The 27,957-nt window shown below is 40.2% G+C and overlaps 4 protein-coding genes across 12 annotated transcripts; 1 reads left to right on the top strand and 3 right to left on the bottom strand.

The window, feature by feature from the left end:
• Nucleotides 1-45: 45 nt before the first annotated feature.
• On the bottom strand, nt 46-5,648 carry LOC108116962 (xanthine dehydrogenase). Its single transcript, XM_017229118.2, is given in 6 exon segments — nt 46-208; nt 279-446; nt 528-1,673; nt 1,935-4,073; nt 4,075-4,536; nt 5,225-5,648. Coding segments are annotated over 6 exon segments (4,020 nt in total). The 5' UTR covers nt 5,279-5,648; the 3' UTR covers nt 46-157.
• Nucleotides 5,649-6,199: 551 nt separating this feature from the next.
• On the bottom strand, nt 6,200-7,082 carry LOC108116829 (cytochrome c oxidase assembly protein COX20, mitochondrial). Its single transcript, XM_017228880.2, has 3 exons — nt 6,978-7,082; nt 6,718-6,905; nt 6,200-6,651 (listed from the first exon to the last, which is right to left on the bottom strand). The coding sequence occupies exons 1-3, from the start codon at nt 7,005-7,007 to the stop codon at nt 6,537-6,539; spliced, it is 333 nt and encodes a 110-aa protein (XP_017084369.1). The 5' UTR covers nt 7,008-7,082; the 3' UTR covers nt 6,200-6,536.
• Nucleotides 7,083-7,420: 338 nt separating this feature from the next.
• LOC108116865 (traB domain-containing protein) lies at nt 7,421-12,131 on the top strand. Its single transcript, XM_017228932.2, has 5 exons — nt 7,421-7,673; nt 7,918-8,162; nt 9,382-10,067; nt 10,126-10,245; nt 10,319-12,131. The coding sequence occupies exons 2-5, from the start codon at nt 8,030-8,032 to the stop codon at nt 10,982-10,984; spliced, it is 1,605 nt and encodes a 534-aa protein (XP_017084421.2). The 5' UTR covers nt 7,421-7,673; nt 7,918-8,029; the 3' UTR covers nt 10,985-12,131.
• Nucleotides 12,132-12,175: 44 nt separating this feature from the next.
• Nucleotides 12,176-27,884, bottom strand: LOC108116866 (C-terminal-binding protein). 9 transcript variants are annotated; one of them, XM_017228936.2, is made up of 8 exons: nt 27,763-27,884; nt 18,716-19,226; nt 18,347-18,652; nt 17,432-17,692; nt 17,179-17,319; nt 16,854-17,076; nt 13,385-13,617; nt 12,176-13,067 (listed from the first exon to the last, which is right to left on the bottom strand). In XM_017228936.2, the coding sequence occupies exons 2-8, from the start codon at nt 18,908-18,910 to the stop codon at nt 12,984-12,986; spliced, it is 1,443 nt and encodes a 480-aa protein (XP_017084425.1). In that variant the 5' UTR covers nt 18,911-19,226; nt 27,763-27,884; the 3' UTR covers nt 12,176-12,983. The 9 variants fall into 9 exon arrangements, with proteins under 9 accessions (XP_017084425.1, XP_017084423.1, XP_017084427.1 ...); XM_017228934.2 differs by having other exon boundaries at nt 13,370-13,617; nt 27,763-27,883; XM_017228938.2 differs by having other exon boundaries at nt 13,370-13,593; nt 27,763-27,883.
• Nucleotides 27,885-27,957: the final 73 nt, after the last annotated feature.

Raw genomic sequence — 27,957 nt, 5'->3', positions numbered from 1 at the left:
CTTTCCCAATTCAAATGCCTAACTTTAATTTAAAAAACTAAAAGCTGTATTCAATTAACATTAATTTACTTGAAAACATTTATTCAACTTAACTATATACAAAACAAATTAAAAATTAAAAACATTTTTAAAATGATAAAAACCATAAAAACAATTTCTAAGGCACAATGTTCCATGGAGTAAAGGTTCCCGCCGCTGGTATATCCAGCTGTAAAGATAAAAATTATTAGATTATTAGATATTATATTAATTAATAATTCAACACGAAGAACACCTACCAAATTGGTAAATTTATCTTGGCAGGCGATTCGTATGCGAGCCGAGGTGGAAGGTGCCTCTAATGGGAAGTCTCCACTCAAGCCCTGATCCTCACGGGCAGCTGCAATGGCCTCCTTGATGGCAAAGAAAGCCGATGATCCAATGAAAAGCGGGGGTTCTCCTACGGCCTGTTGATATTAAGATTATAAATCATTTTGGATTTATTTATTTAAATTTTATAATAATTAGAATTTCTGAGATAAACTCACCTTGGAGGAGTAAACCGCTCGAGGATTAGGAGCACCAGTTAGAAGACTGACATTGAACTCGCCGGGAATATCGGCAAATCCTGGCAGCTTATACATTCCAGGACCCCTAGAGTAGAGCATACCCTGTGGTGAATACATAAGTTCCTCCAAAGTAAACAGTCCATAGCCCTGCATAAAAGCTCCCTCGATCTGTCCAATGTCGATAGCTGGATTCAGGCTAGAACCGATATCCATAACGATATCCGTGCTGAGCACCTGATGGTCGCCAGTCAAGCAGTCGATCTCCACCACACTAATTCCCACTCCATTGGTATAATAGCTATAGGTTCGAGCGTTGGGATTTGTTTCCGGATGATAGCCAATCCCTGGCATGGCATAGAAACCAGTGGCAGAGAGACTGACCCTATCAAAGTACGCCTTATTGATCCACTCTTTCCAGGTGCCACCAGGCAGAGCCTCCTTGATGGGCGCCAATCTTTTGTTTAACTTTTCACAAGCATCCAGCACTGCCATTCCATTCAGATCCGAGCCCACACTCGCCGCCGTAGGGGAAGTATTTGGTACTTTATCCGTAGCTGTCTCCGAGATGTGAATCAGTTCTGGAGGAATACCCAAAGCCCTGGCGGCGCACTGGATCATCTTGGTGTTCAGACCTTGTCCAATCTCAACTCCTCCGTGGGACAACAGCACAGATCCATCACCATAGATATTGATCAGAGATCCCGCTTGATTCAAATGCATGACACCAAAAGCAATTCCGTATTTCGTGGGCACCACTGCCATTCCACGTTTCCTCCATCGATTCTCCCTATTAAACTTAGCAATCTCCAAACGCTTCTCGTTGTACTTGGACTGTTTTATACAATCGTCCAGACACCTTTCGATGGGAAAGTGCTCCAACTGCTGGTGGTAATGGGTATAATCTCCTGTTTTATAAAAGTTCAATCGCATCACATCGACCACATCACGACCCACTATCCGTGCCACATCTCGGATAATGTGCTCTCCGGCGTACATGCCCTGAGGGCCTCCAAAACCACGGAATGCCGTATTCGAGGGCAAGTTCGTCTTGCAAACCCAGCCACCCACTCGTACGTTGGGAATCCGGTAGCAGTTCTCGAAGTGATACATTGCACGCTCCAAAACCTGAAACAAACATACTTTATTAGAAGGGTTGATAAGAGAAGGACCATTGAGAGCCTTAAATTCGAATAATCTTTTAACAGTCATATATAAGATTGCCGCTAAAGTGAATTTAACCCATTGGATAGTTTTCTGTGCTATTTTCTAAGAGGCCGAGTTATGGGTACTTAGAAATTCCCACACTTCGCAGATGTTTCCAATATGTTACGCATACACTTCTGTACGAATTCGAAAGATTCTCCTAAGAACCTTTAAAACACTCACCGAAAAGGAAAGATCCATCGACCATCCAGCATTATTGTAGCACTCGATGTCGCAGGCAGTGATTAGACCCTCCTTGGTGAAACCTACTTTGTATTTGAAGAGGAAGGGATGGCGTGTACCAGTGATGAGCATGTCCTCGTCACGATCCAACATGCAGCGAACAGGGCGACCCATCCGATAGGCGGCCAAGGCGACAGGAAGGGCCACGGATATACCCCTTGATTCCTTGCCTCCAAAGCCTCCACCCAAACGCTTTGCTCGACAGACGACCCGATGGGCAGGAAGAGCTGTGACATGAGCCACCAATTTCTGAACCTCCGAGGGGTGTTGAGTGGAACAGAAAAGCTCCAACTCATCACTATCGCGAGGAACAGCTAAAGCCGCATGGGTCTCCAGATAGAAATGCTCCTGTCCGCCCATTCTACAGGTACTCTCAAAAGTGTGATCTGCCTGAGCCATGGCCTCTTCCACATTTCCCTTGTTCACGAAACGAGGGTAATCCGGAAAGTAGGACTTGTGCTCGATGGCCTGTTCTATGGTGACAATAACCGGACTCAGCTCCTCGTATTCCACTTTCACCAACCGTGCGGCTCTTTGAGCCAACGCCTTGTTATCCGCTGCAATAGCACCCACAATCTGACCATAGCAATGAACCTCTCCGGCGGCAAAGACATGCTCATCATGGAAAACAGGGCCCACTTCGTTCTCATGCTCGGTTAAATCCTTGTAGGAAAAGAATTGGTGAACTCCCTCCATGGCTAATGCTTCACTGGCATCCAGTTTGGTGATCTTGGCACGCGGTTTGGTACTAAGTACAAAGGCCAAATATACTTCACCATCCATACGAGGTATATCATCGGTGTATATAGCTTCTCCGGTGGCCTGTTTCAAGGCAGCTGCATGGACTTTTGGTCTTCCAATGGGATCGCAGATGGGTTGATCACTGCACACGCGCTCGAAGAGCTGGGCACTTTTCAGGACTGGGGTATGGAAGGTCTCTGCACCACTTCGCTCCTCGGCAGGTAAGGCATCCGAGGATATTATCCCTGCCTTGCTCAACTTCAGAGTGATGGCCAGGTAGGCCTTGAAAAATAAGCTGACAACCAAAGCTCGACGATAGGCGATCATGCCACCAGGAGCGGAGGCAGCCAGTGGCAACTCCGTGCACAAACTCTCTGCCACTCGCTCAACCAACTGGTGATTCCATTCCTTTCCAGCCATCAATTGGGAGGTTTGCGGTGCCAACACTGTAGTAGGAGCCATTCCACCAAAGGCCATCGATATTTCCTCCACAATATTAGATTTCTCTTGAAAGCGAACGTTGATGGCGGCATTTACGATGGCTATATCATCATCCCTTCTCCTGGCCTGCTTAAAAGCAACGATATACTGATCCGGAGTGGTCTTCTGGAAGTTTATACCCAATAACACCTCATGGGCTTCAATGACATTCCTTCGATAGCCAGTGAAAAATCCAGTTCCCATGTGAACTGTCCTCTTTTGGATCTTTCCATCCACAAAACTTGCAACCTCGAGTTGAGCACCTGCTGCCGAGAGCACTGGATTCATATCGGATATGGGACTACCAGTCATAATGTTTCCACCCAAACAGGCTACATTCCGGATCTGCTTTCCGGCAAAGTAGTGCAGCATATCCACAGTGCATTGGAACAATCTGGTTTCCGATTCCGGCAGCTCTTCGATTCTCTGGCGGAGTAAGGCATCGATCTCCATCAAACTGACTGCGGCACCAAAGTAAATACCATCCTGAGACTCTCTGATCTCCAACAGATCCTTCACCTGGGTGGGATTAATGAGGTGCGGGTACAAAAAGTGCTTAAACTTGACCTCAACACCCACTTCCGTGTTGCCCACGACCAACTTGGCAGCAGGATGCTTAGACTTTAGCTGGAGGAGCTCTTCCAGATTAGTAGGACGATACCAGGTCACCCTGTCCGAGCTAAAGATCAAGCTCTGCGAATCGAAGGCATCACTTAACTGAAGTTCCGGTGGAAATATAGGTTCCTGACTGGGATCCAAGGGCTGGAACTCACTGCGCTCGAAGAGCTTGTCATCAGTCTCCGAATCGCTTCCACATCCTTTGCCATTAACCTTGCAGCATTTATCGCCCATGCCACAAGGCAAACTCCTTGGTAAACGTCTTGTATCCCTCGAGGATGGGGCGATAGCCAGTGCATCGGCACAGATTTCCCTGAAAAGCCACCTCTAAATCTCTCATAGAAGGTTGTTCTGCATTTCGGAGTAGCGCGTACATTGACATCACAATGCCAGGAGTGCAGAAGCCACACTGGGATCCATGCGCCTTGGCCAATCGCTCCTGCACTGGATGCAAACGGGTCTTGGTGCTACCGATGCCCTCCACAGTAGTCACAGCACATCCGTGCATGGCACAAACTGGTGTCAGACAAGCATTGACCGCCAGGTGACGGATTTTATTGGCACGACGGTCCAGACGGGATACCATCACGGTGCAGGCGCCGCATCCTCCTTCCGCACATCCCAACTTCGTGCCGCATAGTCGAAGCCTTTCGCGTAAATATGTGAGGAGCGTGCATTCTGGATCCGGACTCACTTCCGTTACCTGAAATTTAAAAGATAAAATTTTTCAAGTTAAATTATTTAAAAATCAAAAACAAAACCTGTGACTTGTTTTAAACTTTAAAGTTTAAACTGTGAAATACAATTAGCTTGCCAGCCCTATTCAAACAAAGACTGATATCTATCACTATCAAATGCCGACCCACGAGCATCAGGTAATTTATTAGCATTCCACTTGTGCGCAAAGTGTGAGAGTAATTTAGAAGAACTTTTATTGCACTTTTCTAATACCAGTTGCTAAATATGACTGACTGGCTTTATCTAGATAATCCGCCCAAAGTTTACTTAATTGTGCGCCACAATGTAAACATTGTAGAGCCAGTTGGTAAATGTGGATTAGAAGGCCTGGCTATCTGACAAACCCACATTCCCATGGCAATAGCGATTCCGTGTGAGACTGCTCCCATTCGATTGGCAACGATCTTGATAAGGTGATAAGAGGGCCACCAGCAAACAACGATCCTCTACATAGGGGTCAATTGTTATCAGCACTGTATGCTCAATAAAAACTATAGAATTTCCAATTGAGAAAGACGTTAAATTCCATAAAGTGCCAGTTAAATGCAATTAAGGCAATAAAACAATGGAGAAAATCGATACATAAATGGGTTCACTTCAAATGACTCTTAAGAAACACGCAACGTATCTAAGTATCTTGAAGTATGTACTACCTTTTTTCCATTCACAAAAAACACCAAAGTCGAGGTTGTTTGTTTGCCAGACATCGTATCTCTCAGTACCAATGCCTATATAAGTGATAGCAGCCTGCAATTACTGATCGTTTACATATATGGGAGGTACGTTCTTTGAATGTAAAACGAAAACAAGTTTTTAAAAATTAGAGAACCGAGAATCGAGAACCTCATGCGACCGCCTTATATAAAGAAACACAACAGCCTCGCGCCGTTAACGAAAACGTAATGAATGTGCCAACGACCGAGCAATCCATCCAAACGCAAACTTTTACGAGATAAGACTGACCGAATGCTCGACGAACTGCAGGATCGCCTACATGTGTGTATAAATAACCCCATGTCTCTGGGTTTCGGGGCGGGAGTTCTAACATCTATCATCTCGGATGTTAGCTAGCGCTGGTCTCATAGATCGAAGTAGTCAGGTAGAAGGCAAAAACTGACGGATAGCACTTATCATCTTTCAACCGTTTTTCAATCTATCATCTTTACTACCTTTTCATGTGAAAGATATATTTGCCACTTGGAACCGATAACATACCTTTGAAAACTATTAACTTCAACTTGAGACGGTGAGTTTTTCATAATTAAATCCTATCTAATCTTTCTTATTTAAGATAATTAAAATAAATATAAACAAAAATAGTTCTCTAAAATGTTTAAATCAAAGTTGGAAGAAAATCCGCTGTTTTACCTTTTTATTAGTTTTTAACACTCCCATTTAGCTACGCTTAAAGCTGTAAGCAGTAAATAATATTTAATAGGGCATTACTTAACCTTTTCAAGTACCAACTTGTTGTTATAATAAAATATCTTTTAAAAACATTTCCAGTATTTAAACATTCCATCTTATAGAAATAAATTAATCCTTTAAAAGAATCCATTGTCTAATTTGGTGACTTTTCTAAAAATGATATAAAAAGATAAGAGAAAAATAAACCAGTTTTCAATAGGTTCAATGTTCTACAAAATCTGTCAGGTTTAAATCAAATGAAAAATACAATAAAAATCAACAGGTTTTAGGAAATTTATAAGCACTCGACTAGCAATAAAAATGATGGACAGATTTCGGTTGAAGACGTTAACATAATTAATTCCCAATCTGGGTTAATAAAACACATCATCCATTAGGTTAAAGCATAAATTACTTCCAAGTAAGATTGCACTTACAATGTAATATATTGACTATTATAAAACTGTTTAGTAACAAAAGGTATTTAACAATACCCAAATAATTTGGTATCCGAGTACAAAAACAAGAATAGAAGAGGTATAGATGGACTGGCTTATGCTACGCCGACTTAAGATCTAAATTCCTCTCGACTTCGGTGCCCTCGTATAAGGCTTGTCGTCGCATAGCCTCCCGCAGTTGTTGCTGCTCGAATCTCCTCGAGGACCACTGATATCTGAGGGTTAAACATATGTTATCAATACAAGATCCCCTACGGATTAAGCTAAAACAAAGCACTTACCTGCACGACATCCAGTAGGCAATGGTTCCGCAGAAAAAGGATCCGAATCCCACGTGGGTGGAGAGATGGGTTCGCGAGGTTCCCAGAAAAGTTAGCAAGCCGATTCCAATTCCTCCACTGATTCCATAGAGAAAACTGTTACGAAAGCACGGGATTTGCGCCACATCACGGCCGAAGATAACGAAGCTCTAAGGGAGAAAAATGGTATATAGAGTCTATTTTAGGGAGTCCTTTGCTTAATAAGTTTATGTAATGCCCACCTTGGCGGGTTCCTCGGGTTCTTCAGCCATGCCGAAATTGCAATTTAAAAAATCGTGCTGGTAAGCAAAACAAAACAAAAGTGTTACCCTAATTTAAGTATTAAAAAATACCATCGGAATTACACTAGGGATATTCCAAAGGAAGAATTTTAAACAAATTTAATAATTTATAAAAATGTACATAAAAACAGTATCTGTGTATTAAAATATTCTTATTTACTATTCGTAAGATACATTTTATTCAGATCTTTTAATTTAATAATGAAATCAAATTGTAATTGTTATTTGAAGTTATAAGACTAACAGTATAAGACTAACTGTTGTACTGGACTTCAATTGTCAACAGAGCACTTTTGTTGTGTTCTTAACATTTCTTAACACTCTGTTAAACGCATAATGTTACCGCATTTTGAAATCTTGAAAATCCCAAACGCAAAAAGTACAACAATAAAATTCCTGCCCACAACAACCTCCAACGCTAGGAAGAAGAAGAAAACGACAAATTGCCACAGTCACAATTTAATTTCTTTAGTTTTTTGGGTTTTTATTAAATTTAAGAGCACGCATCATAAAAAGGCAATCAGCGACAGCCGAACTGAGAATCAGCATATAAACGTCAATTAAGGCTTTGGCTGATGCACTCCAAATATTCAGCAGTGCAATAACACTAAACCCACACGAAATACAAATTTTCAGGTAAGTAAATAGAAATCCTAGAATGTTCAGGTGAATTTATGAAAGGCGAGGCTATACAAAACAAATAGATGTATAGCCTGGACATTAAAGTCAGTCGGGGAAATCGAGACTGCTCTAAATCATCTGGAAATGTACGACACGTAGGCAGAAAAGTGATACAAATTTGCAGTTTGCAGAGAGTAAAGCAACGTATTATCTATATATAAGTCTCTGATAATCGCTCTTCAACTTTCGTACTCCACAGTTCTTCGCCAGATGTTCAAACGTCGCCTCGCCATCAACCGAAACCGAAACCGAAACCGAAACCGAATTTCAACGAGCAACCCAATCTTCGAAGCTTCCAACTAAACTCCACCATGGACGTATCCGCATCCACTTCATTTGAAACCTCGCCAGATAAACGGAACAGCACCTACGTGGGGGACAATACTTTATATGACAGTGCTCTGGATCACCAATTGTCCACAACGGCTTACAAGACCTGTAATGGTAAGCAGTCAACCCAAACCAAAGCCTTCAAAACAAATAGGATCCAGTCGACAGAGGAGCAGGTGGACCACATCTCTAATGAGAAAGATTCTCCTGCCTCTAAGAGCTATGAAACGGAATGGAATAAATACTCTGAGGGCTGTATGGGCGATGAGAATCCGGGGGAGACCCAGTCAGAGAATCAAATAGATAAGATTTTCCAACTCATTCGCTGTCTTCCTGAGGATACCAAAGACTATGACCTGTGCAGACGCTGGCTGGACGCATTCCAAAACTCCAACAATCTGGAGAAGCATTCGGTTCAGCGCCTGCTGCGAAAAATGGAATACCAGTTAATCACAAGTGGCCATCTAAGTGCTCCTTTCACAGATCTCACCAATTTGGAGAATCTTCTAAATGAAACCACCAATGATACCTCAGACTCAGAGGCTCTTTCTTTTCAAAAAACCCTTAAAGAGGAGCATGATCATCTGGAACGAAAGATTGAAGTTCTAAAGCTTAAGCTGGCTGCGCTGCAAATCAAAACGAATCATCAGCAACAAAAGCTAAGGAAACTTAATCTGCTAAATGACCAAAAGTCGAACTTCAGTAAGAATATAAAGAAAACCCTAATGATGTCAGCTCGCCAAACTCTGCAATCCCAAGTTCCAGAGACATTTCCAACTAATTTCATATCACAAATCTTTGTGGCATTTGCAGGGGATGAAAAACTTATTAATCACTTCAAGACCTTGGACTACGAGCTAAAGAAAATTGTGCAGAAGATAGCCATTCATGCCTACGAACGGCAGAAACCTTCGATAGAAGCTATTATCAGTGAAAAGTTTAGGAAACTGAAGTACAAACTAATTGATAAATATGAAAATCAGTTGGCAAAACAAGAAGAAGGCCAGCAAAGCAATGCCTTAGCCATGCAGCAAAAGTGTTTCAATCTTTTAAAGCAGTTCTTAATGACAGACTGTCCAGATGAAAGTTGTGGAGAAGACTATTTAAAGAATCTGGAAGTCCTATATGAAAAGGAAATCTCAAAAGAATAGTTTATATTTTCTACAGACTCACGATGACATATAACATATGCAAGAATGAAATTTATTACAAGAACTTAGCAACATCTCATTTAAGGACAAAATCCAATACACAATTTATATATATTTTTCTGTTATATATTAGTAAATTATCTTGATGAACTCATTTATTTTTATTTCATTTCAATCCCCAGAGAGCCTTATCAACGAACTGAGCCAAAATCCATCGGGTCCTTTGAATTCGACTAACAAAACAGCTAATGCAGATTTTGGCAATGAATCGGCTGTCTTCAAGGCCTTTGGATCCCCGGGGCCGGCAGCTTTCAATAGTCCCACGCCAGCTCTCAATGCCAGCATGTTGTTGATTCAATCCGAGAGCACTGACACAAATACCTCGCAGGAGGAGGTGGACCCCAAGTCGCAGCTGGCCAACAAGACAATATTTAAGACGGATAATCCCAACTTGTCAATTATAGAGATTAACGATAACTCGATTAAGGAGGAGGACCTCGAGAAGGTGGTTCTGGTTGAGGGCGATAGCGTGAAGAACCTTCTTAAAAAGTCGCCTAGTAAGGACATTTCGGCAAATGCAGACAAGAGACGCCGCAAGGAGTCACTCCTGCAGACGAGCAAGCAGAAATTGGACATTTCGATTGCCGAGGCCTCAGCTGCCGCTGATGGTGATGGCGAGAAGCGGGATCTGGTGCCGGCCATCGATCAACCGCAGACCAAGCGCGAAATCACAATATATGATACTATCGAGGAGTTCGAGCAGAATCTCCCATCGACGGTGACGCTACTGAACACGCCCTTTGGCAGTAAAGTTTATCTTGTGGGCACGGCCCATTTTAGTGAGGAGTCGCAGGATGACGTCTCATATGTAAGTCCTTTTAATATAATCTTAAAAGCGATGGATAACCTTTTTTGTGATCCTAAAGGTCATACGCAATGTCCGTCCAGATGTGGTCATGGTTGAGCTGTGTCCATCGCGTATACACATCCTGAAGCTTGATGAGAAGACGCTGTTGGAAGAGGCCAAGAGCATAAATATTCCCAAAGTAAGGATCCCAACTAAACTCTACTAAAACTGAAAGAAAAAAACTAAGCTGCAATCTAAAAACTCCTCCTTAGATTCGCGGAATCCTGCACACTCATGGCTACATCAACGGCATCTTCTTTATCCTGCTGCTGCAGATGAGCGCCCAGATCGCCAAGGATTTAGGAATGGCGCCGGGTGGAGAGTTTCGTCGTGCCTTCGAGGAGATACACAAGTTGCCCGGCTGCATCCTGCACCTAGGAGATCGACCCATCCGCATTACACTGTACCGTGCTCTGCGGGCTTTGTCCTTGTGGCAGACCATGAAGCTGGTCTGGCGTCTGACCTTTACGGACAGCATCAGCATCGAGGAAGTGGAGGAGTGCAAGCAGAGCGACCTACTAGAGAAGCTGATGCAGGAAATGGCCGGCGAGTTTCCAGCCTTCTCAGATGTTTTCGTGCGTGAGCGCGACCTTTTCCTTTGCCATTCGCTGCAGCTGGCTGCACTGCCTCAGGCGGCACCAGGTGCCCAGCAGATCCGTCCGGTGCGTGTGGTCGGAGTTGTTGGCATCGGTCATGCCAATGGCATAGCCAAGATGTGGGGCACTGTGGATCCCAAGAAGATTCCGGCCATTCTCGAAATTCCGCCGGCCAGCCTAGGCCAACGCATCTGCAAATATACGCTGAAATATGGCTTAATTGGTCTTGGATGCTATGGTGCGTTCCGCTTTTTCCGGCCGCGCCTGACCCGCTTCTTTTAGATGGATAATTGTGGACCAAGTAAGAGCCGACTGTATCCCCGTTCGTCTGCTACGTTGTTAATTTTGTTTTTAGTAATTAACGTATCCCTGCGCTGATTTACACACTTAAGCGAACGCAGATGGAGAGAATTAGTTGTATTGTATTTTATTGTAAAATGATGTTTTGATAGACTCGTTTATATACGAAATATATATCCATGGATGTATATATATACCTGCATACACATACATATACTACTAAATAACACAAACAGAAAAGACCATTTACACATAATCTTAGTTTTAGAAGTACCGAGTTCTTAGAAAACAATCGGGTTTGTTCGGATTATACACTTACAAATTGTCAAAATGTCCCCTCATAATTGTATTTAATTAAAATTTGTTGTTTTACCAAACAAGATTTAATGTAACAGTTCGAATAAGTTTTAATTCAAATTTGAAATGCATGTAAGAATCGTAAAAAAAAAACCTATAAATGGGTTTATCACATTGTTATTGTCCACCTGATTGTTAAAAAGAAAGAAAAGAACCACATGTATATGAAACTAAGTTTTGGATAGTTAAGGCATCGTATTCCATGTTGTATGTACAAGGTTTCCTAGCAGGCCTGGCTTGTGTGTTAGGCTCGAGAATGAAATGTAAATTCCACGAAAGAACTACTACATATAGAACCCGCCTCTGCATTTGCATTACTTTATCTTCCACACCTAATCATTAGATGTTGTTCATTCCGTAGAGAAAATCTAAAACAAAAAAAGAACTTAGCTAGTAGTGTTGAAAAATAAGGGAATACGTGATGGACCTTCCAATGGCCGTGTGTTACAAATACATAACTAAATGCTAAACAAAGAGGAATTTTAAAAAACGAAAACCGAAACATACCAACCCTACATGTACTTTATTACATATACTATATACTATATCTGAACGTTGTAAACGTACAAAGAAATGTTTAACAAATACAAATACCAAGCGAACTACAAGCAGTCTGTATTTGCAACTTGGACGCATGATTATTAGCTGCGTAGATTTGCTGATCCGTAAAATGGTGTTATATGTAGCATTTAGAATAGAACTTACCACCCGAAGCAAACGAGCCTTTGTTTGTAACCGACTCAAATAAATGTACTATATGTATTCCATTCGATAAAATGTGTTTTACTCCCCCTAAACTCTATTGAAATACAGGTGTTTTCGCTTTTCTTTTGTTTTGTTTTGTTTTTTTATTATGTACTTTAAACGTATCTTAGCACTAAACGTCTCTCTTGTGTTGCTTTTGTTTTGTTTCTAGTGTTTTCTTTTTGTTTTTTGTTTGTATGCCATAATTGTGTTTGTTTTCTCGTAATTAAAATTTTCCAACATTTGCATTTGTTTTTGCGCTTATATGTAGTAACATATTTTCACTTACAATTTGCTGCAATACAAATAAAAATCTTAAAGTGTAACTGTAAAATTCTAAATAGTTACAAATTAAATATCTAAATATGTAGTAAATTTTGAGGCGTGTTGTGTGTGTGTGTGTGTGTGGGATCATCATATTATCATACTGCTCCTCCTCATCGTTTTCCTGCGTTGTTGTTTATTATTATTTTATTTTGTTGGTTTTTGGGGGATTGGTAATGCAAATATGTATTGTATTTAAATTAAAACATAGAAACTTGGAAAAATTCAAATCAAGCGCTGGCACAGGCGCGCAAGGAGTCCGTTTTAACAACCGGAACAAAAGAACAACGGCACGGATATAGGGGACTTCACTCCACACACTTGACAGATGACTACTGATTGGGTTGTTTTTTCTCTTGAATTTTAATCCTTAGGGATCCTTGGGGGTTTCCTTCTTATAATTTTTTTTTTGTAATCCTTAGGGTCTCCGGCTCCTTCGCCGCCTCCTTCCGTTGGCCAGTTGTTGTGTGCTGGAATCCATTGCGCCGCTGCCCGTTGTCATCATCAACTCCAGCTCTCCTCCTCCAGCTCCGGCCACTTTTTGGACAGCAGATGCCTACGGCGCCTCCGATGACTCGGCCTTCACCTCCGTTTTTATGCTCGATGACAGATGATTATTAGGGTCGGGCGCACTCAGGGGCTAAAAAGCAAGAGGTGGTCAAGGATTAGCAACTCGTTTTATGGGAGCACATACAGTGAGCAAATGTCCTAGCCTAGCCAACACACTCAACTACAACTAACTAGCAACAACAAACACGGACTAGAGCTGGCAGAACCACGTACACGATTACCAAAACAACAGAGGTGTATCTGATGAATCTCGCAACTTGGCTAGCTAATAATGGCAATAACAACTTTTTGGCAAAACAACACACACAAACACAAGACAACAGAACAGGATTTTTGTTTTGGATTTGACATTTTTTTGTTTGGTTTACCTACCGATTGGCTACTCACAATTCCAAGTGGCAATCCACCGACCTGGGGCGACAAGTGCGGCGGAACCGGTGACGGCAGGAGGGCGGCGGCGGCTGCCGCAGCGGCAACGGCTGCAGCGGCAGCTTGAGCGACTGTCGTCGGACCGGCTCCTACGGTGCTGCCCAGGTTGGTTGTACTGTGGGGGCCATCGTGCGGCGTGGTGCTGTGTGCCCGGTGATGCAGTGCGCCTGTATAATAGCCGCCATTTAATCCTGGATTGTATTTCGATTTGGTTGGTATTTGTATTTTGGTATTGGTATTGGTTGAAAGTTAGGTAAAGATTATGAAATGTTGCTGTTTGGTTGGTTGGTATTATGTGTTTTTTATCGGGTTCTGAAGGTTCTGAGTTGCCGAGTCAGTGTAAAATCAGGGGGACTATTATATATATATATGTATATATATATATATATATCTGAGAGAGAAGACTTGGGTTTGGTTTTTGGTGATGCAATGATTAAAGAGGAACAGATATACGCATACCGATTGATCTCAATCTCGATCAAAATCAATATCGTGGCCTTGCGATCCTTAGAGCTACATACAAATTGGCTAAGGCTAAGGCTACGAGGATAACACGGCTAACCAGCGATTCCATTCATTACTGACTTTCGCCGTAACGTATAAATTTTTTATCTTAATGTGCTCTGTGCTCTCTGCTCTGCTGCTGCTTGTGATCAATGATGCCATCATCCCAAATCGATTGATTATAATAATAAAACAATTTGGCGGGAAAAATAACATTGCAAACAGTCTTGCAAACAAACACTGCCACACATAAAGAAATTTAACAGCTTCCAATTTAGCAAGTTAAAACAATAATGGGTTCATTAAAGATTTTGTTTTATTTGTTTTTATCCTTTTTTGTTTTGTTTTCTTTTTTTGTTTTGTGTTCATTTTTTCTGGAAAGGTTTTCTTGGTTTTTCATCAAATCAACTTCTCCGTCTCTCAACTTTTTGTTTTTGTTTCGTTTTTGTTGCTTCATATATCGTCAATTGTTTACGCTTTTAATTTTATTTAGCTTTCACAGTTATTAAAAATATCCTTTTTATACATTACAAAATAACAGTATTTTATTCTTTTGTCTCGTTACTCATTACTTTTACGTTTACTTTTTACTCGTTACTCTTTACTTTTACGCTTATGCTTATTTATGTTTTACTTTGCTCATTTGTTGTTGCAGCTTGTTATATAGGATCGCGTGTGTGTGTGCGCGCGTGGGTGTGTGTTTGATGTATGTGAGTATACTGCTCTGTATCTGTGTCTATGTTGTGTTTGTATGCGTGTATGCTTTGTGCTTGTAAATGTTTGAAATATTACAAAAATGTTTATCCTTAAAAAACAAAATATTACACAAAAAAAAAACATAAAAACAGGTAAAAAAGGATCGGATCGGGTATATTCTTTTGAGCGTTATCGGTTAGACTTTTAAGATAAATAAAATATAGGAGTAGGAGGAAGAAGTAGAAAAGGAAGTATCCATCCAAACTGCTTGAAGCTTTTCGTTTTTAAACTTAAATTGCAAAATTGTACAAAATGATAGTCTTACAATTGTTGCGCACTTCCGTATTACATGTAAATATATATTCTCGTTAAATAAAATTACAATTTACACGCTAACAATGTTTAATGTGCCGCTCGCTGACGAGTATATCCTCTCGCTATCATGGTCGTTCAGCTGCCCTTGTTTTTGTTTATCTTTAAGGTAAATCTAGGTTCATTAATATTACATGTATTATATCTTTTTTTGTTTTCTTTCTTTTTGTTTTTAGCATTTTTGTGGATTTTTTCTGCTTTTTGCTTTAATATAATTTCTGTTATATTTTAAATGTACATAGACTATGCGTTAATTTAATTGTAGTTTTCATCTTCTTTCTATTTATAGATGTGGTTGAATTTAACGCGCCGAGTTGTCATCTATTTAATATATATAGTTTTAGTTATTTACTTCTTTGCTGTTTGTTTTTTGTAGCCAATTTGAAAATACAAATACAAGAATGTACGTAAGGCGAAAATAAACTTGAATGATGAGATCATTTTGCAAAATAGAGCAGAGCTTGAGCAACAGAATAGTTTAATTTCAGTTAAAAAACACCTTTGTCCTCTGGGATTGCGTGTGTTTTTATTCATATTATTCGAACCATTTTAACAATTGAAAGTCAGCAATGAATGGAGCAAAATAAGGTAACCAATTTTTATTCTTAAGCTTACAAAAATGTGGAGGGGAGTTACTCGTTATTGGAATCATTTGCTTGGTTTTCTTTTTGTTTTGTTGCGTAATAATATTAATTTGTAAATACATTGAATACATAGCTAAATACACTGAACATAATTATTACTTTACATACTTTTTCCGCTGATTGTTTCTAGTTTCTGTTTAAAGTTTAAAGCCGGATTCTTGTGAGGGGGGTTTTCTTTATCTTTTTTGGGAGGGATGAAGGGAGGTCGCGAAACATCAACAACAATAATCCATCATATTGTTTACTTTCACCTTGTTTTCATGTGTAAATTATCTTGAAACTTATTCATTTATATGTATATTCACTATGTAACTATATATGCACGTAGTTGTTGTAGACTAAGTGAAGATAACTGGCCACATCTGTGTCCAAACGCTGAAATTTTAAACATCCTTAACTGAATCGAACTTCAGTCAATGGATTTATCAAAAGGTTTAGTAGGAAAAGAGTTTAGAAACTCGCGAAAGATCTTTAAAGAGAGCGTTTTCTTTTCTTTTAGTAGGGCTAAAACAATGCATATACATACACAGGATACATATTGAATAAACGTAACTTTTGGCCAACATCGGCTGCGTTCTAATCCTCCTCATCGACGTCAAACATTCTGATCTTGGTGCAGAGAGAGCGTTTTCTTTTCTTTTAGTAGGGCTAAAACAATGCATATACATACACAGGATACATATTGAATAAACGTAACTTTTGGCCAACATCGGCTGCGTTCTAATCCTCCTCATCGACGTCAAACATTCTGATCTTGGTGCAGCGCTTAGCCACTAAATATATATAAATACATATATATTTATATAGCTTAAACTGTGTAACTTATATATCAACTCTTATAGCGTGTGTTCTTGAATCTTGCTTCAAATGTTATATACTCTCTCTGGCGCGCTCCACTCCCGTCGTCTATATATATATACTTTCGAATGAGTCAGAGAAAGAATAGAAGTATGTTTTGGATGCTTGCTACATCTGTGTGCGTGTGCTTGTGTGGGTGTGGTATGGTATGGTGTGTGTGTGCGTGTGTGTAAAAATATGTGTGTTTAAACGATTTCTGGTATTTTGTATTTTTGCTTGGATTTTGTTGGTTGATTTCTTATGTTTTTTTTTTCGATTTTGTTTTGTTTTTTTTTTACTTGTAATAACGCTCCCTCTCGCTCGCCTGTCTCTGTCTCTCTACTTTTCTTGATTTGATATCATTTGTAGTTTACCTTCGGGATAAACAGCCGCCGCCACGCCCCCGGCGGCAGCGGCAGGCGGCGTGCGCATGAAGTACTCCTTGTTGACGCAGTTCCTCAGCACGTCTGGAATATTGCCGACGATCGCCCGCCGGATCTCGGTGGCTGCCATTTCGCGCAGCTCCGTGGCGGACGCGTCACTGAAGAAGGCGGCGTGCGGTGTGCAAATCAGATTTGGGGCATCCTTCAGTGCTCCCTATAAGTTAAAAATATAAAAGTTAGTCCAGATCAAAGTTCATCGTGGGTGCGGCGCCAACTCAGATTGCGTAAAATGTCTCGTTTTACAACAATCTCTTACTTGAAATACATTGTAAGGTTCGTTTTCGTGAACGTCCAGGGCGGCAGCTCTTATCCTTCCCTGCTTCAGCGCCAACGCCAGGGTCTCGTCATCGACCAGACCGCCGCGGGCGGTGTTCACCAGAAATGCACCAGGTCGCATCTAAAAATCATAGGGTTTTATTAGTATTGTTTATACAGAGAGCTACAGAAATACTAGAGGAATTCAGAGGTATTCATTAAATTAAAGATATCTAATACACTATCTCACTCACCTGTTTAATTGTGAATTCATTGATTAAATGATGGTTGTGCTCATTGAGCGTGCAATGCAGTGAGACGCAGTCGGACTGGAAAAGCAGGTCCTGCAGCGTGTAGACGCGTGTGAGGCCCAGCGACTTGTCGATGCCGTCGGGCAGGTAGGGATCGTAGAAGATGACGTTGAAGCCAAACGCCTTTGCCCGCAATGCCACCGCGCTTCCAATGCGGCCCAGTCCCACCAGGCCCAAGGTGTCGCCGCGGATGCGTGCACAGCCCTGTGGAGCGAAAATGAACAGATGGTGTTTCAGTTAGATGCATTCAAAGGTGTCCTAGATATCGATTAAATGTTAATGTTCTACCTCTCGTATGGTGTGTTTGTGTTTACTAGTAGTCGAAGAGCTTGCTAATATGCAAATCCTATTTTCGAACACAATTTGCATTTGAATCGGATGAGGCAATTTGAATAACCATATTATAGCTACTGAATTTAATCTTCTAATGATTTGGAAATATAAAGAGATGCTCCACATACCACAAATAATCACAAGTTTTCTCTATAATTACCCCTACAGCTTTATCAGAAATTAATAGCAATTAATTGAAGTTCTAAATTTGTCATGGTGACATGATTTTTTTATCAAATCAATACACAATCGTATGTTCTATTAAATTCCAAATTACGAATAGACAAATGATTTCCTTATTTTGTTTATCAACCTCAGCGAAGAATGTACTATCTAAAATAGTAATCTAAAAACATACGCGATAAGTGAGACTAACATAAATAATATCAATTGATTTTAGGCCTGAAAATGGCTGCTACTAGCGGCTTTAATAGTCAAGTTTGCTGGGGGCTTTTAAAGTAGATAAGAATGCCTATGGGGAATTTTCCAAATTTTTACACAACTAAATGCTAGAGATATACTTACATGCGCTGCCTCCCGCACTTGCTCGGGTCCGGTGAACTTTTTGCCCTCGCGCACCATATTCGCTAGCCAATACGTCCGCCGGTAAAGGTTGAGGATCAGGCACATCGTCGTGTCCGCCACCTCCTCGACTCCATAGCCGGGTACATTGCACACAGCGATGCCCAGTTCGCCCGCCGCCTTTACATCAATGTTGTCTGTGCCGCTGCCGATGCGCACGATAATGCGTAAAGCTTTGAACTTCTCAAGATCCTCCTTTGTCAAGATGATGGTGTGCCACATAAGAGCTCCCACTGCCTCGTTGAGAACCTATAACACGTAAATAACTTATTAGAAATGTAAATAATGATTAGGAAACAATATAAACATTACCTTCTCGTGTATTTCGGAGGTGCTCTGTGCATCGCAGAAGGCTACCGTGGCCACATCCTTCAGGATGGGCATCTCGATGGAGCAGTCGCGTCCATCGAGCAGGGCCACCAGTGGGCGTGCTTGCAGCGGTCCGTTGGCAAAGCTGCCCTTCACATCGATCCGCGAACGCTTCGGCATCATCAGATTTTTGTCCATTTTGCTGTTTATATATGTGTCTACTGTCCTCTGCTCGTCGTCTTCGTCGTCGTCGTCGTCGTCTCAACAAATTTTCCTTTTGGCCTTTTCCGGTTGTGATTCCTTTTGATTCTCTGTCAGTGATTACCTTGTTAAATGGGCGCTGGGCGCAAGCTGGCGAGGAATCCCTTTTTTAATTTGCCTGGTTACTCGCTTTTTTTTCTTGGCTGGCCAACCGCTTTCAGTGGCTCTAATTAAATCAATGAAAAAAACCTTTTCAAGACTACGATGCAAACGCTGCAATCATTTTTGGCGCTTCATATTGAAATCGAGAATCCTGCAATGAAACCAACAATAACACATAACACATAAATTAAATGGAAAACATGAAATGTGATGTAGAAATATATATATATATATATAAAAACAATCCATGTCAGCAAAATTCGGCTGATGACAAGTTTTCGTTTGGATTTCGCCAACATCAGCGATAAAGCTACGTTATTGCCGCACTCACATCGTTGCCCTCTTTTCCCCTTTTTCCCGCCTTATTGAGTGGCTTAAGCGTAAAAGGGCAGGGGGATTGGGTTGGGTGTGGGATTTGGGGGGAGGTGTCATTGCAGAAACATAGAAATTTAACGCTGTTCACATGCGACGACCGTCGTCTGGAGCGGAATGGCCTGTGCCCAATGGTTCCCCTTTCCCACCACTCACTTCTTCGATTGTCTGAGAGTATGAAAGGGCGTTTCTTGTTGGCCAGCTGGCTCAAATACACCTCGTCATCGGGTTCCAAAAGCCGTTTTGTGCTTCCAAATCAGACTGAACTTATCGGACGGTTGATTAGACACAAGAATGGTTCTTGGGGAACACAGAAGAGCAAGGCACTGTACCCACACACACATCTGGTTTGTCACCGAGTGGATACGGATTACGTGTAGTAGCCTCCGACGTCTTATCTTATCACCACGACACTTCTCGGTTATCTGACGTGAAATGGCGTGGGGGCGATGGATGGTGGGTTTCTAGCTCCGGCATGATGGCAATGTGACCGATATATATGATGGTCTATAGGTAGGTATGAACATCCAAGGTGGTTGAGTGTAGAGAGCTTTTGAAAATGATTATTTGGAGAGGTTTAATGGATGAACTTGTAAAGAGATTACTATAATTTTGATCGATTTGTTAGAAATTTCTATTCTGTTCAACGATGACTGAACCTTAATATAATAACAAATAGAAATTGCCTATACTATATATAGAACTTAATTGAAATATTTGGTATTCAGAGAAAACTAATCATAGGCTAACCACTAATGGCATTACTCCTAGATAAGCTGAGGCATTAACAAAAATTTCCCCAACTTGTTTTCACTTATCGCCACTACTAATTTGAATGACTATCGTATTTATAGGAAGCCAAACAGCTGTGTGGCTATCAATAAAATGATAATTATAACGATCACATGAAATTACTTAAGGCGACTGTTATAGATTTCCAACTCAAATAGCAAAATATATATCCCATGAATTGCTGGACTTTTATAGTTTTTATTGTGCTAATATGTATATATGGAGGAGATTCACTTCGCAGCGCTGATAAGAGCCACAAATCGGAACAATAACAAAAACTTTGACACAGCACAGATATATTTCTACATATATATACATATATATTGGTGTATATATGTTGTGCGTGTATCTGCTGCGATGATAAGCCGTCAATGACTGCCTCTATAGGCAGCCTATAGCCTATGTTTAGACACACATCTGCCCTGCTCCCCACTTCCCGTCCGTCCATCAGTCACTTCCCATCAGCCATGTGTCACGTATTGTGCAAAAGTATGAAATACGTTTAAATGCGGCAACCGACGACGAGACTACAATAATAATAATAGGAAAAAAAAAAAAAACAAAAACGAAAACAACAAAAATCTTGCACAGATACTGCGGGGGGAATAACGCTCGAGCGAATGCTCGCAAAATCGCAAGCCAAAATACAGAAATACAAAAATAAGCAACGCAATTATGACATCGGGCAATGGAAAAAAATATCCCAGCACAATCACATCACCCCAGACCCTCTCCAATCCCCCGCTATACTATATATAAATATATATTTATCAAGTGAATAGCCAAAGTCAAGTGGGCGCAACGCTTTGTTAATTTTCAAGCAATTTCTCTATGCCCAGAATTTGTGGCTCATGTGGCTGTGGATTTTTGATTCGCATTTGTTTACTCGGAAATACTCGTGTGTATATACATTTTAACAGAGATTCTAGCTATGTCTCTCCATGGATAATAACCGGCTCAAGATCAATGATTCACTGCACTTATTGGAAATTCACTTGAATATGTTAATCCACTTTATTGGAGCCACGAGCTTTCTTCCTACTACGCGCTATACGATTATAATGTCGAAGTGTGTTCTAGAACCTTATAAATTTATAAATACAAACTGGCTTTATCTGAACTTAACTGATATGTGTGGTTTGACTGAAACACAGCTAAGGCGTGTGAAATATTTTGAAAATAATATAGTGGAATATTTCAGATAAGAGCCTTAGCAGTAGATGACGTGGTGGTTCAAAGACCATGTGATTATTTCATTGCAATTTTTCAAGTAATTTTAAATTATATTTCACTCTAAGAAAACAATCATCGCTAAAGATTATATATCACTTTTTGATCTAATAAAGCTAACTTTAGTTTATTTAACACTTCTGCTAACACTTTGGCACAACTTTGCCGCAGAAATACAAACTCTTTCGAAACGCAGTCGAAATGGAAAATGTCAGTCGAGGTATATTAAAGCGCGCCAAAAACCAGTTTCACTTTAGCTTGCTAGCTTTTTTGGTTTGCTTTTTTTTTTTGTTAATGCCTGAAGTTGCCACAGGATGTGGCATTCGCAGTGTGTGCGAGCGCCCACGCCTGTGGGAGAGGCAGGCACTTTTCACCCGACTCGCCGCCTTTTGCGAGAAACCACCGAATCGACCGAGAAAACCTGTTGATGCCCGCGGGCAATGAATAGGAATAAATATCTGAAATCAAAGCATTCAATGCAGCGAGCACAAAATCCACATCCAACGAGCCATTATAAATCACAACTAGCGCCGGAGTGTACAGTAAGTCGTCGCCCGGCACGGCCGCGTATCTAACAGATACATTCCAAGTGTGACGCGCTGCTACCTGAGTCCGGTGAGCCCGATGATTCCATTCCCATTCCCATTCGGATTCCGATTCTGATTCCGTACAAGCCGAATGAATAGCCGCCGGCTGTCTAACAAACAAGCCGGCCACATTTGGCAGTAGAGCAGCCAGTTTGGCTGGTTTATTGATGGACAATACCAATATATCAGGGGATTAAATAAATAGGTAGCCTAGTTAATTGAAAGTTTAAACGCCTCTTTATGATATTATCAAGTAGCTTTGACCGTTGCAACAATGAATAACACATTTAAGTATTTATGTTAGCTGAATTCATGAAATCATGCCCTTAAAATTTCTTCAAGATTATCCCTTTATATAAACATATAGAAGTCTAAAAAGTTCATCTTTCTTATGATTCTCATAAGTATTACACTATTTAAAGCAGCTTTCTTATTCATTATTTTCAAATAAAACATAGAAGTTTTTATACTTTCTGACAAAAGTTAAAAACCGATTGATATAAAATTTGGTATGAGGATGGATTTGAGATAAACCAAAGACTTGTTTATGATACCAAATCCCTATATCACCAACTCTAGATGTTTTTAAAATTAACTATCCCAAAATTCAACCGAAAACCGAAAATTGTTACTGAAAATCGTACATCAGTGGCTGAATTGGCTTTAAAATTCCAGACAGCACTGTCGCCCGACTGAACGAGCAGTAACTCCAGAGCAACGATGACGATGGCCGAGTACATATCTTTTTATGGACAGGGACAGCAGCAGGCGGCACAGCACAGCAACAAACCAAACCAAACCAAGCCAAAGCGAAAAAGCAAACCGGTTTATCAACATGAAACGAGGCAGACGATAACAGAGTGGCGGCAAAAGAGGAAAGTCAGTGCTAAAGAGCCACTGGCAAACTCAATGGCTGGCCTTTTTTTCACTCGATTTTATTTTCATTTCTTTGCTGCCTTATTTTGTTCCCTCTTTCATTTTTTTTTTTTTGCCACAATTTCAGGCAGGAAAAGCCATGTTCGCTTAAATTGTTTGTTGGCTTACTGTGTATATATGTAAAAATGTATGTGTGTCTACTTAAAACACGTTTAAATAAGTCATGCGCATTTGTGGGCAACAACTTTTAAAGCAGCGATGCTGGATGGGTTTGGGGTAAAATTGAGGAAATGATGGAAATTCGAGGGGTAGGAAGAATCGGCAACTGCAACTGGAAAATTCAAAGTGCAACTGCTCATGCGTCGTTATTGCGACGACTGCTTGCGATTTTTCAACTTTAAGTCCTCGTCGTCATCGGTGCTCGTCGTAACTTGTTTTTTTTTTTTTGGTTGGTTTGTTGCCTGAATTAACGGCTGCCGTTTTGTCGTGACGTTGCGTTCCCGCGCTTTTCCTCCACGCCCCCGCCTCACCTTACTGGTTTTCCATTTCTGCTTTCTGTTTCATGCATATGCACTTTTAAAGCCGGCTTTTAAGATGACGCCAAAAGTCTCGCCTCGTGGTTAGCAGAAAATAAAAATATTGCTGTCCATTCAGAGAGAGATGACTGTCGTGGATCAGTGATATTAATGCCACAATATTTCTGCTCTCGCAATTGCCATTTTTAATGCCGGCGAAAGTTGTGAGAATTTGATTCACGGCCTTACATCATAAATTATTTGCAAATAATGCAGTCAGTCGAGAGGATTACTGCGCATAAACATATTGAAAATACATATTTACTTTTTAAGTTCATTTCCATTTACAAAAAATGGAAACAAATTAAAGATTAAAGCTTCAAAATCACATTTTGGTATTAACGAGAAACATAGAATTCCAAAAATATCTGCAATGCGAAAACATTTCCCTAATAAATCATTCTTCGAGAATCTATAAACAGAAATTCCATTTTCTATGAATAGTCAAAATATTTGGTTTTTCAGATTGCTCCTATAAATTCTTCAGCATTATTAATGATAACAGTCATTATTCAAAAATGAACAACATGGGCTTTAAGGTATGTCAAAATCTATACCTGAGCTATTAAAAACCTTCTAGAAAGTCAATATAAAACTTCTCTCAAATCAATTTAATAGTTAGATTGTTTAAACCAGATTATTCCATCGATAAGTGGTTATTAATACTTATTGGTTAACAGCAATAAATGGATATAGATCCAGACCTCTGTTAACCAAACACTTGACCAAAGAAAGTAAAATTCCAAAACGATAATTGTCGCTGATATTTACTGCAATGTCTATAAAAAGTGCAGATAAAGCGATTACATTTGGACCTTCAGCAATAATTTAACCGACGCTTCGATATTTACTGTACTACCAAAAGAAAACCACTTAAACTGTTTGCCTGACATTGGCCAATGTTTTTATTTGTCTGTATTTGTCATTCTGCGTTGCTTTCTCATTGTTTTCCCTCGCGTTTTTCTCGTTTTTCCCACTTGTATTTTGTGTGTGTTTTTTTTTATAATATTGATTGGTGGTGCGCGGCGGTCTGCGAATGACGCAAATTGAAAAACTGCAAGCCAGCATAGTGAGTGGCAAGTGACCAGAAGTGGGAAAAAATCAAATGAAATACAACTTATGTATGTGTATATATATAGTATATAGTACATATATGTATATATATTGCCCTCGCACGCTTACGAATTGCTGATGTTGCGTTTGTGGCTGCTCTTGCTATTATTATTGCTATATCTATATATCTGTTGTTTTAGACGGATTTTGGCTGAGCCATCTGAAAGTGTGTTGTCTGTTTTTATTTGAAATGCCCTAGGATAGGGTATCTTAACTACAATAAGACGTTTATGGCTATATAGAGCTAATAGATGAAACAAAACACTAAAACTTTTATATTTATCTTCCATTAGATTGATATTTTTAATAAGAGTCTAATTACTTGATTTGAACTACATTTTCTAATAAATCTGTGCAAATTTATAGGGTATTAAACCCCTGCTAATCCAAATTAGCTTCCCCTTGTCATTGTATTTATTTTTCAGATCGATAGAGATAGCGCAAATATAAGGCACACATGGCTGCCATTGTGTTTTTGCTCGAATTTTAGTTTCACAGACTTATATTTAAATTTAAACGTTTCGCTGCTATTTCTGTGGCTGCTTTCGCTTTGTTTTACCCCCTTTCCCATTTGCCCCCTTGCATCAACAAAGTGTGAAATTCTTTGGGCAGGTGTGCATTTTTTCACGCGCGCAGTCGGCAACAAACACAAAACAACAAACATTGCGCAAAAAATAAAAATACAGAGCATCAAAGTGATAAGGGGGTAGAGAGAGGGGCGTGGCCGGGGCGTTGGGGGTGGCGTATTGCCTGGCATTGACAATAAATAACCGTTAGAATGGGAAAGTGGAGGCGGCAGCCATACACAATCAAATTTATTATTGCCCAAAAAAGGGCAGTGACAAGAAACGGAAAATGTTGTTGCGCCAAAAAATAAAAAAAAACAAGTAACAACAATGTACAGTTATCGATGAACTACATATATAAAATTCCATGGCAATGCAAATATTCAAGTGAATAGCAGAAAAAAGGGGTCTCTGCAATATATTTCCATATTTCTATCCAATCTATTTCCTTCGTTTGGCTGATGTAGCAGAAAATATAACAAAACTGTGATGGAGAAGAAAGAATTCTTGAAAATATTCCACTAGAAACTTTTTGAAACCGAATAGAAATATATATAAAAAACATATTTAACTAAAGTTTTTAAATTTGTTGTGTAAAATAATTTCATAGTTTTATAACGTCTTAAATAGATACTTTATCTTTATATAAATACAAATAGTAAATAATTAAATCAATCAATTAGAATAGCCAACAGACCTTATCTAAGCTGAGAATTGGATAGAAATTAGTAAATACCTTTTTATTTTATACATTTAAATGCAAAAGATTTCTTTTAACTAACCAAACTAAAACTCTTTAAAGAACATCAAATTATTTTGATAGCCAAAAAGTGCGCACAAAAGTTCGACAGCGAAAAACTAAATAAATAACAGTAACAGTCACTATAATTTGAACTCTTTATGTTGCAAAAAGTTAGCCTGTATTTCCGTTTTGGGCAAAAACAAAAACACCATTTGTAATCCTCTCCGGAGTTTTGAGCACTGCAAAGCAACACCAACAACATTCCCGTTGCAAGTGCAAGTGGGTGGGGGAGGAGAAGTTTAAAGAGAGGGGGGATAGGGGAGCCCAGAGTTGCTTGTCTGTCTGCCTCTTCTGTGTGCGTGTGTGTGAGTCTGTATGACGTGTATGTTTGCTTGTATGTGTGTGATGGGTACAGGCACGTCGAACAGTGAAAGGGCGAACGAAAAAAGAGAAAGAGAGATAGGAAGAAAAAGAGAGAAAGAGGAAGCAGCGACAAAAACACGACAAGCGAAAAAATTGTCATAAAAACTAGAAACAAGCGTCAATTTGAATGGACACATTCGCAACTTGATCAAAACTTTTCAACTTGACATTTTGTGTATTTTAATCGGAATAAACACACCAACACAATTACAAAGGTACTTGTAAATGTATTTGTTCACTAGTAATTGCCAATCAATATGCCGCAAAATGCTATTTATACTTTAAATCTTTGATTTGTGGTTAAGAGAAGCAACTCTGTACTCTGATAAGCGGCACTTTCACCCTTTAAAGGCGTTTTAATCCGAACGAAAAGAACGAAAGAACTCCCGGTTGAAATGTGTCAACATGAGGCTTTAGTTGGTTTTCAAACTCGTTGCTTTTCGCTCTCCCTCTCTCTCTCTTTCGCACTAAATGTGGCGGCGGCAAAACAACAACGATGAGACAGCATGTTGCAGTGGCGTGGGCTTAAAGGGGGGTGGGTGGTGATGGTGATGTCGAAAATAAGGAGAGCGGGGGTCGTTGCGCAGTGAACCTTGCGTGTGTATTGTCACTAGGCGGGCGCAAAAAAAAGAAAACATACACAAACGCATATTTTACAGGGAGAATGTATGTATCTGTAACTTTGTGTAAAGTTTTTCGGTGTGTGTGGGAAAATTATTGCACAATTTTATTTATGTTTTGCATAGAATATGGCAGGCTTTGCTCTCACTCGCTCACTCACTCACTCACTGACTCACACACACGCACGCACTCAACTTTGCATTAAACCGCAACAATACTTGGCCAAGTGTGCGTTCACCCACACACATTTATCTGTATCACCTATACATGTAAAAGTAGTTCCGCTTTAAAATTCATCAGAATTCTGCACGTTTAAATTTTTCTTGTACACGTTTATCGCACACTCGCACACACACACCCACAGGCGCACACTCGTTGCAAACAGAAAGGCAAATGGGAAATATATATATATACAAATATATATGTAAAGTGTAGTAATCCGTAGAAAAATAGCCGCTGTCGTGGATTTTCGATTTCAGTATTATTAAATTGCTGAAACGCAATCAGCGGCGCACAATTTGATTTTCTTTTCTCTCGGTTTTTGCCTTTTTCTCTCGCTTATTTCGCCTATTCCTTTGTGGCGGCGGCGACGGCGGCGTCGGTTTTTTTCTTTTCTTTTCTTTTACTTTTTTTTGCGAGTTCACAATTGGACAAGAAATTCACGTGCCAAAAACGCGGCCACATACAATTTTCGGGGGCAAACACTTGGCTGCGGGGTTCACACACCGTCGCCAACCACTTTTCACAAATTTTGTGCACTTTTCGGACAGTTTTCCCACAATTAATTTACCAGCAACGCGTCCAAATTCCACTCGCAGCTTTCAAAATGGCGGAATACGAACACGGCGGATTTTTAGGTTTTAGTACAGCAATGACGCTATGCGAACAGTTTGACCGCAGCTAGGTCATTTGAAAATACCATTCTGCGCACAGGGGCACACTTAAAAAATACCTTGGCTGTTCAGAAGGAATGGTGCAGAAACAC

This window comes from Drosophila eugracilis, unplaced genomic scaffold, assembly GCF_018153835.1.
Source record: "Drosophila eugracilis isolate 14026-0451.02 unplaced genomic scaffold, ASM1815383v1 contig_415, whole genome shotgun sequence".
NCBI lineage: Eukaryota > Metazoa > Arthropoda > Insecta > Diptera > Drosophilidae > Drosophila > Drosophila eugracilis.
Note: the sequence above shows the minus strand (reverse complement) of the source record. Positions and strands in the feature narration are given on the sequence as shown.

Excerpts from the sequence above, each read along its gene's own strand:
- LOC108116829 (XM_017228880.2), bottom strand. The coding sequence starts at position 7,007 with ATGGCTGAAGAACCCGAGGAACCCGCCAAG. Across the intron at positions 6,906-6,977 it reads AACCCGAGGAACCCGCCAAG|AGCTTCGTTATCTTCGGCCG; the intron begins GTGGGCATTACA and ends TTTCTCCCTTAG. Across the intron at positions 6,652-6,717 it reads GCCTACTGGATGTCGTGCAG|ATATCAGTGGTCCTCGAGGA; the intron begins GTAAGTGCTTTG and ends TTTAACCCTCAG.
- LOC108116866 (XM_017228934.2), bottom strand. The coding sequence starts at position 18,910 with ATGGACAAAAATCTGATGATGCCGAAGCGTTCGCGGATCGATGTGAAG. Across the intron at positions 18,653-18,715 it reads CCTCCGAAATACACGAGAAG|GTTCTCAACGAGGCAGTGGG; the intron begins GTAATGTTTATA and ends TACGTGTTATAG. Across the intron at positions 17,693-18,346 it reads AAGTGCGGGAGGCAGCGCAT|GGCTGTGCACGCATCCGCGG; the intron begins GTAAGTATATCT and ends TTCGCTCCACAG.
- LOC108116865 (XM_017228932.2), top strand. The coding sequence starts at position 8,030 with ATGGACGTATCCGCATCCACTTCATTTGAAACCTCGCCAGATAAACGG. Across the intron at positions 8,163-9,381 it reads GGCTTACAAGACCTGTAATG|AGAGCCTTATCAACGAACTG; the intron begins GTAAGCAGTCAA and ends TTCAATCCCCAG. Across the intron at positions 10,068-10,125 it reads CGCAGGATGACGTCTCATAT|GTCATACGCAATGTCCGTCC; the intron begins GTAAGTCCTTTT and ends GTGATCCTAAAG.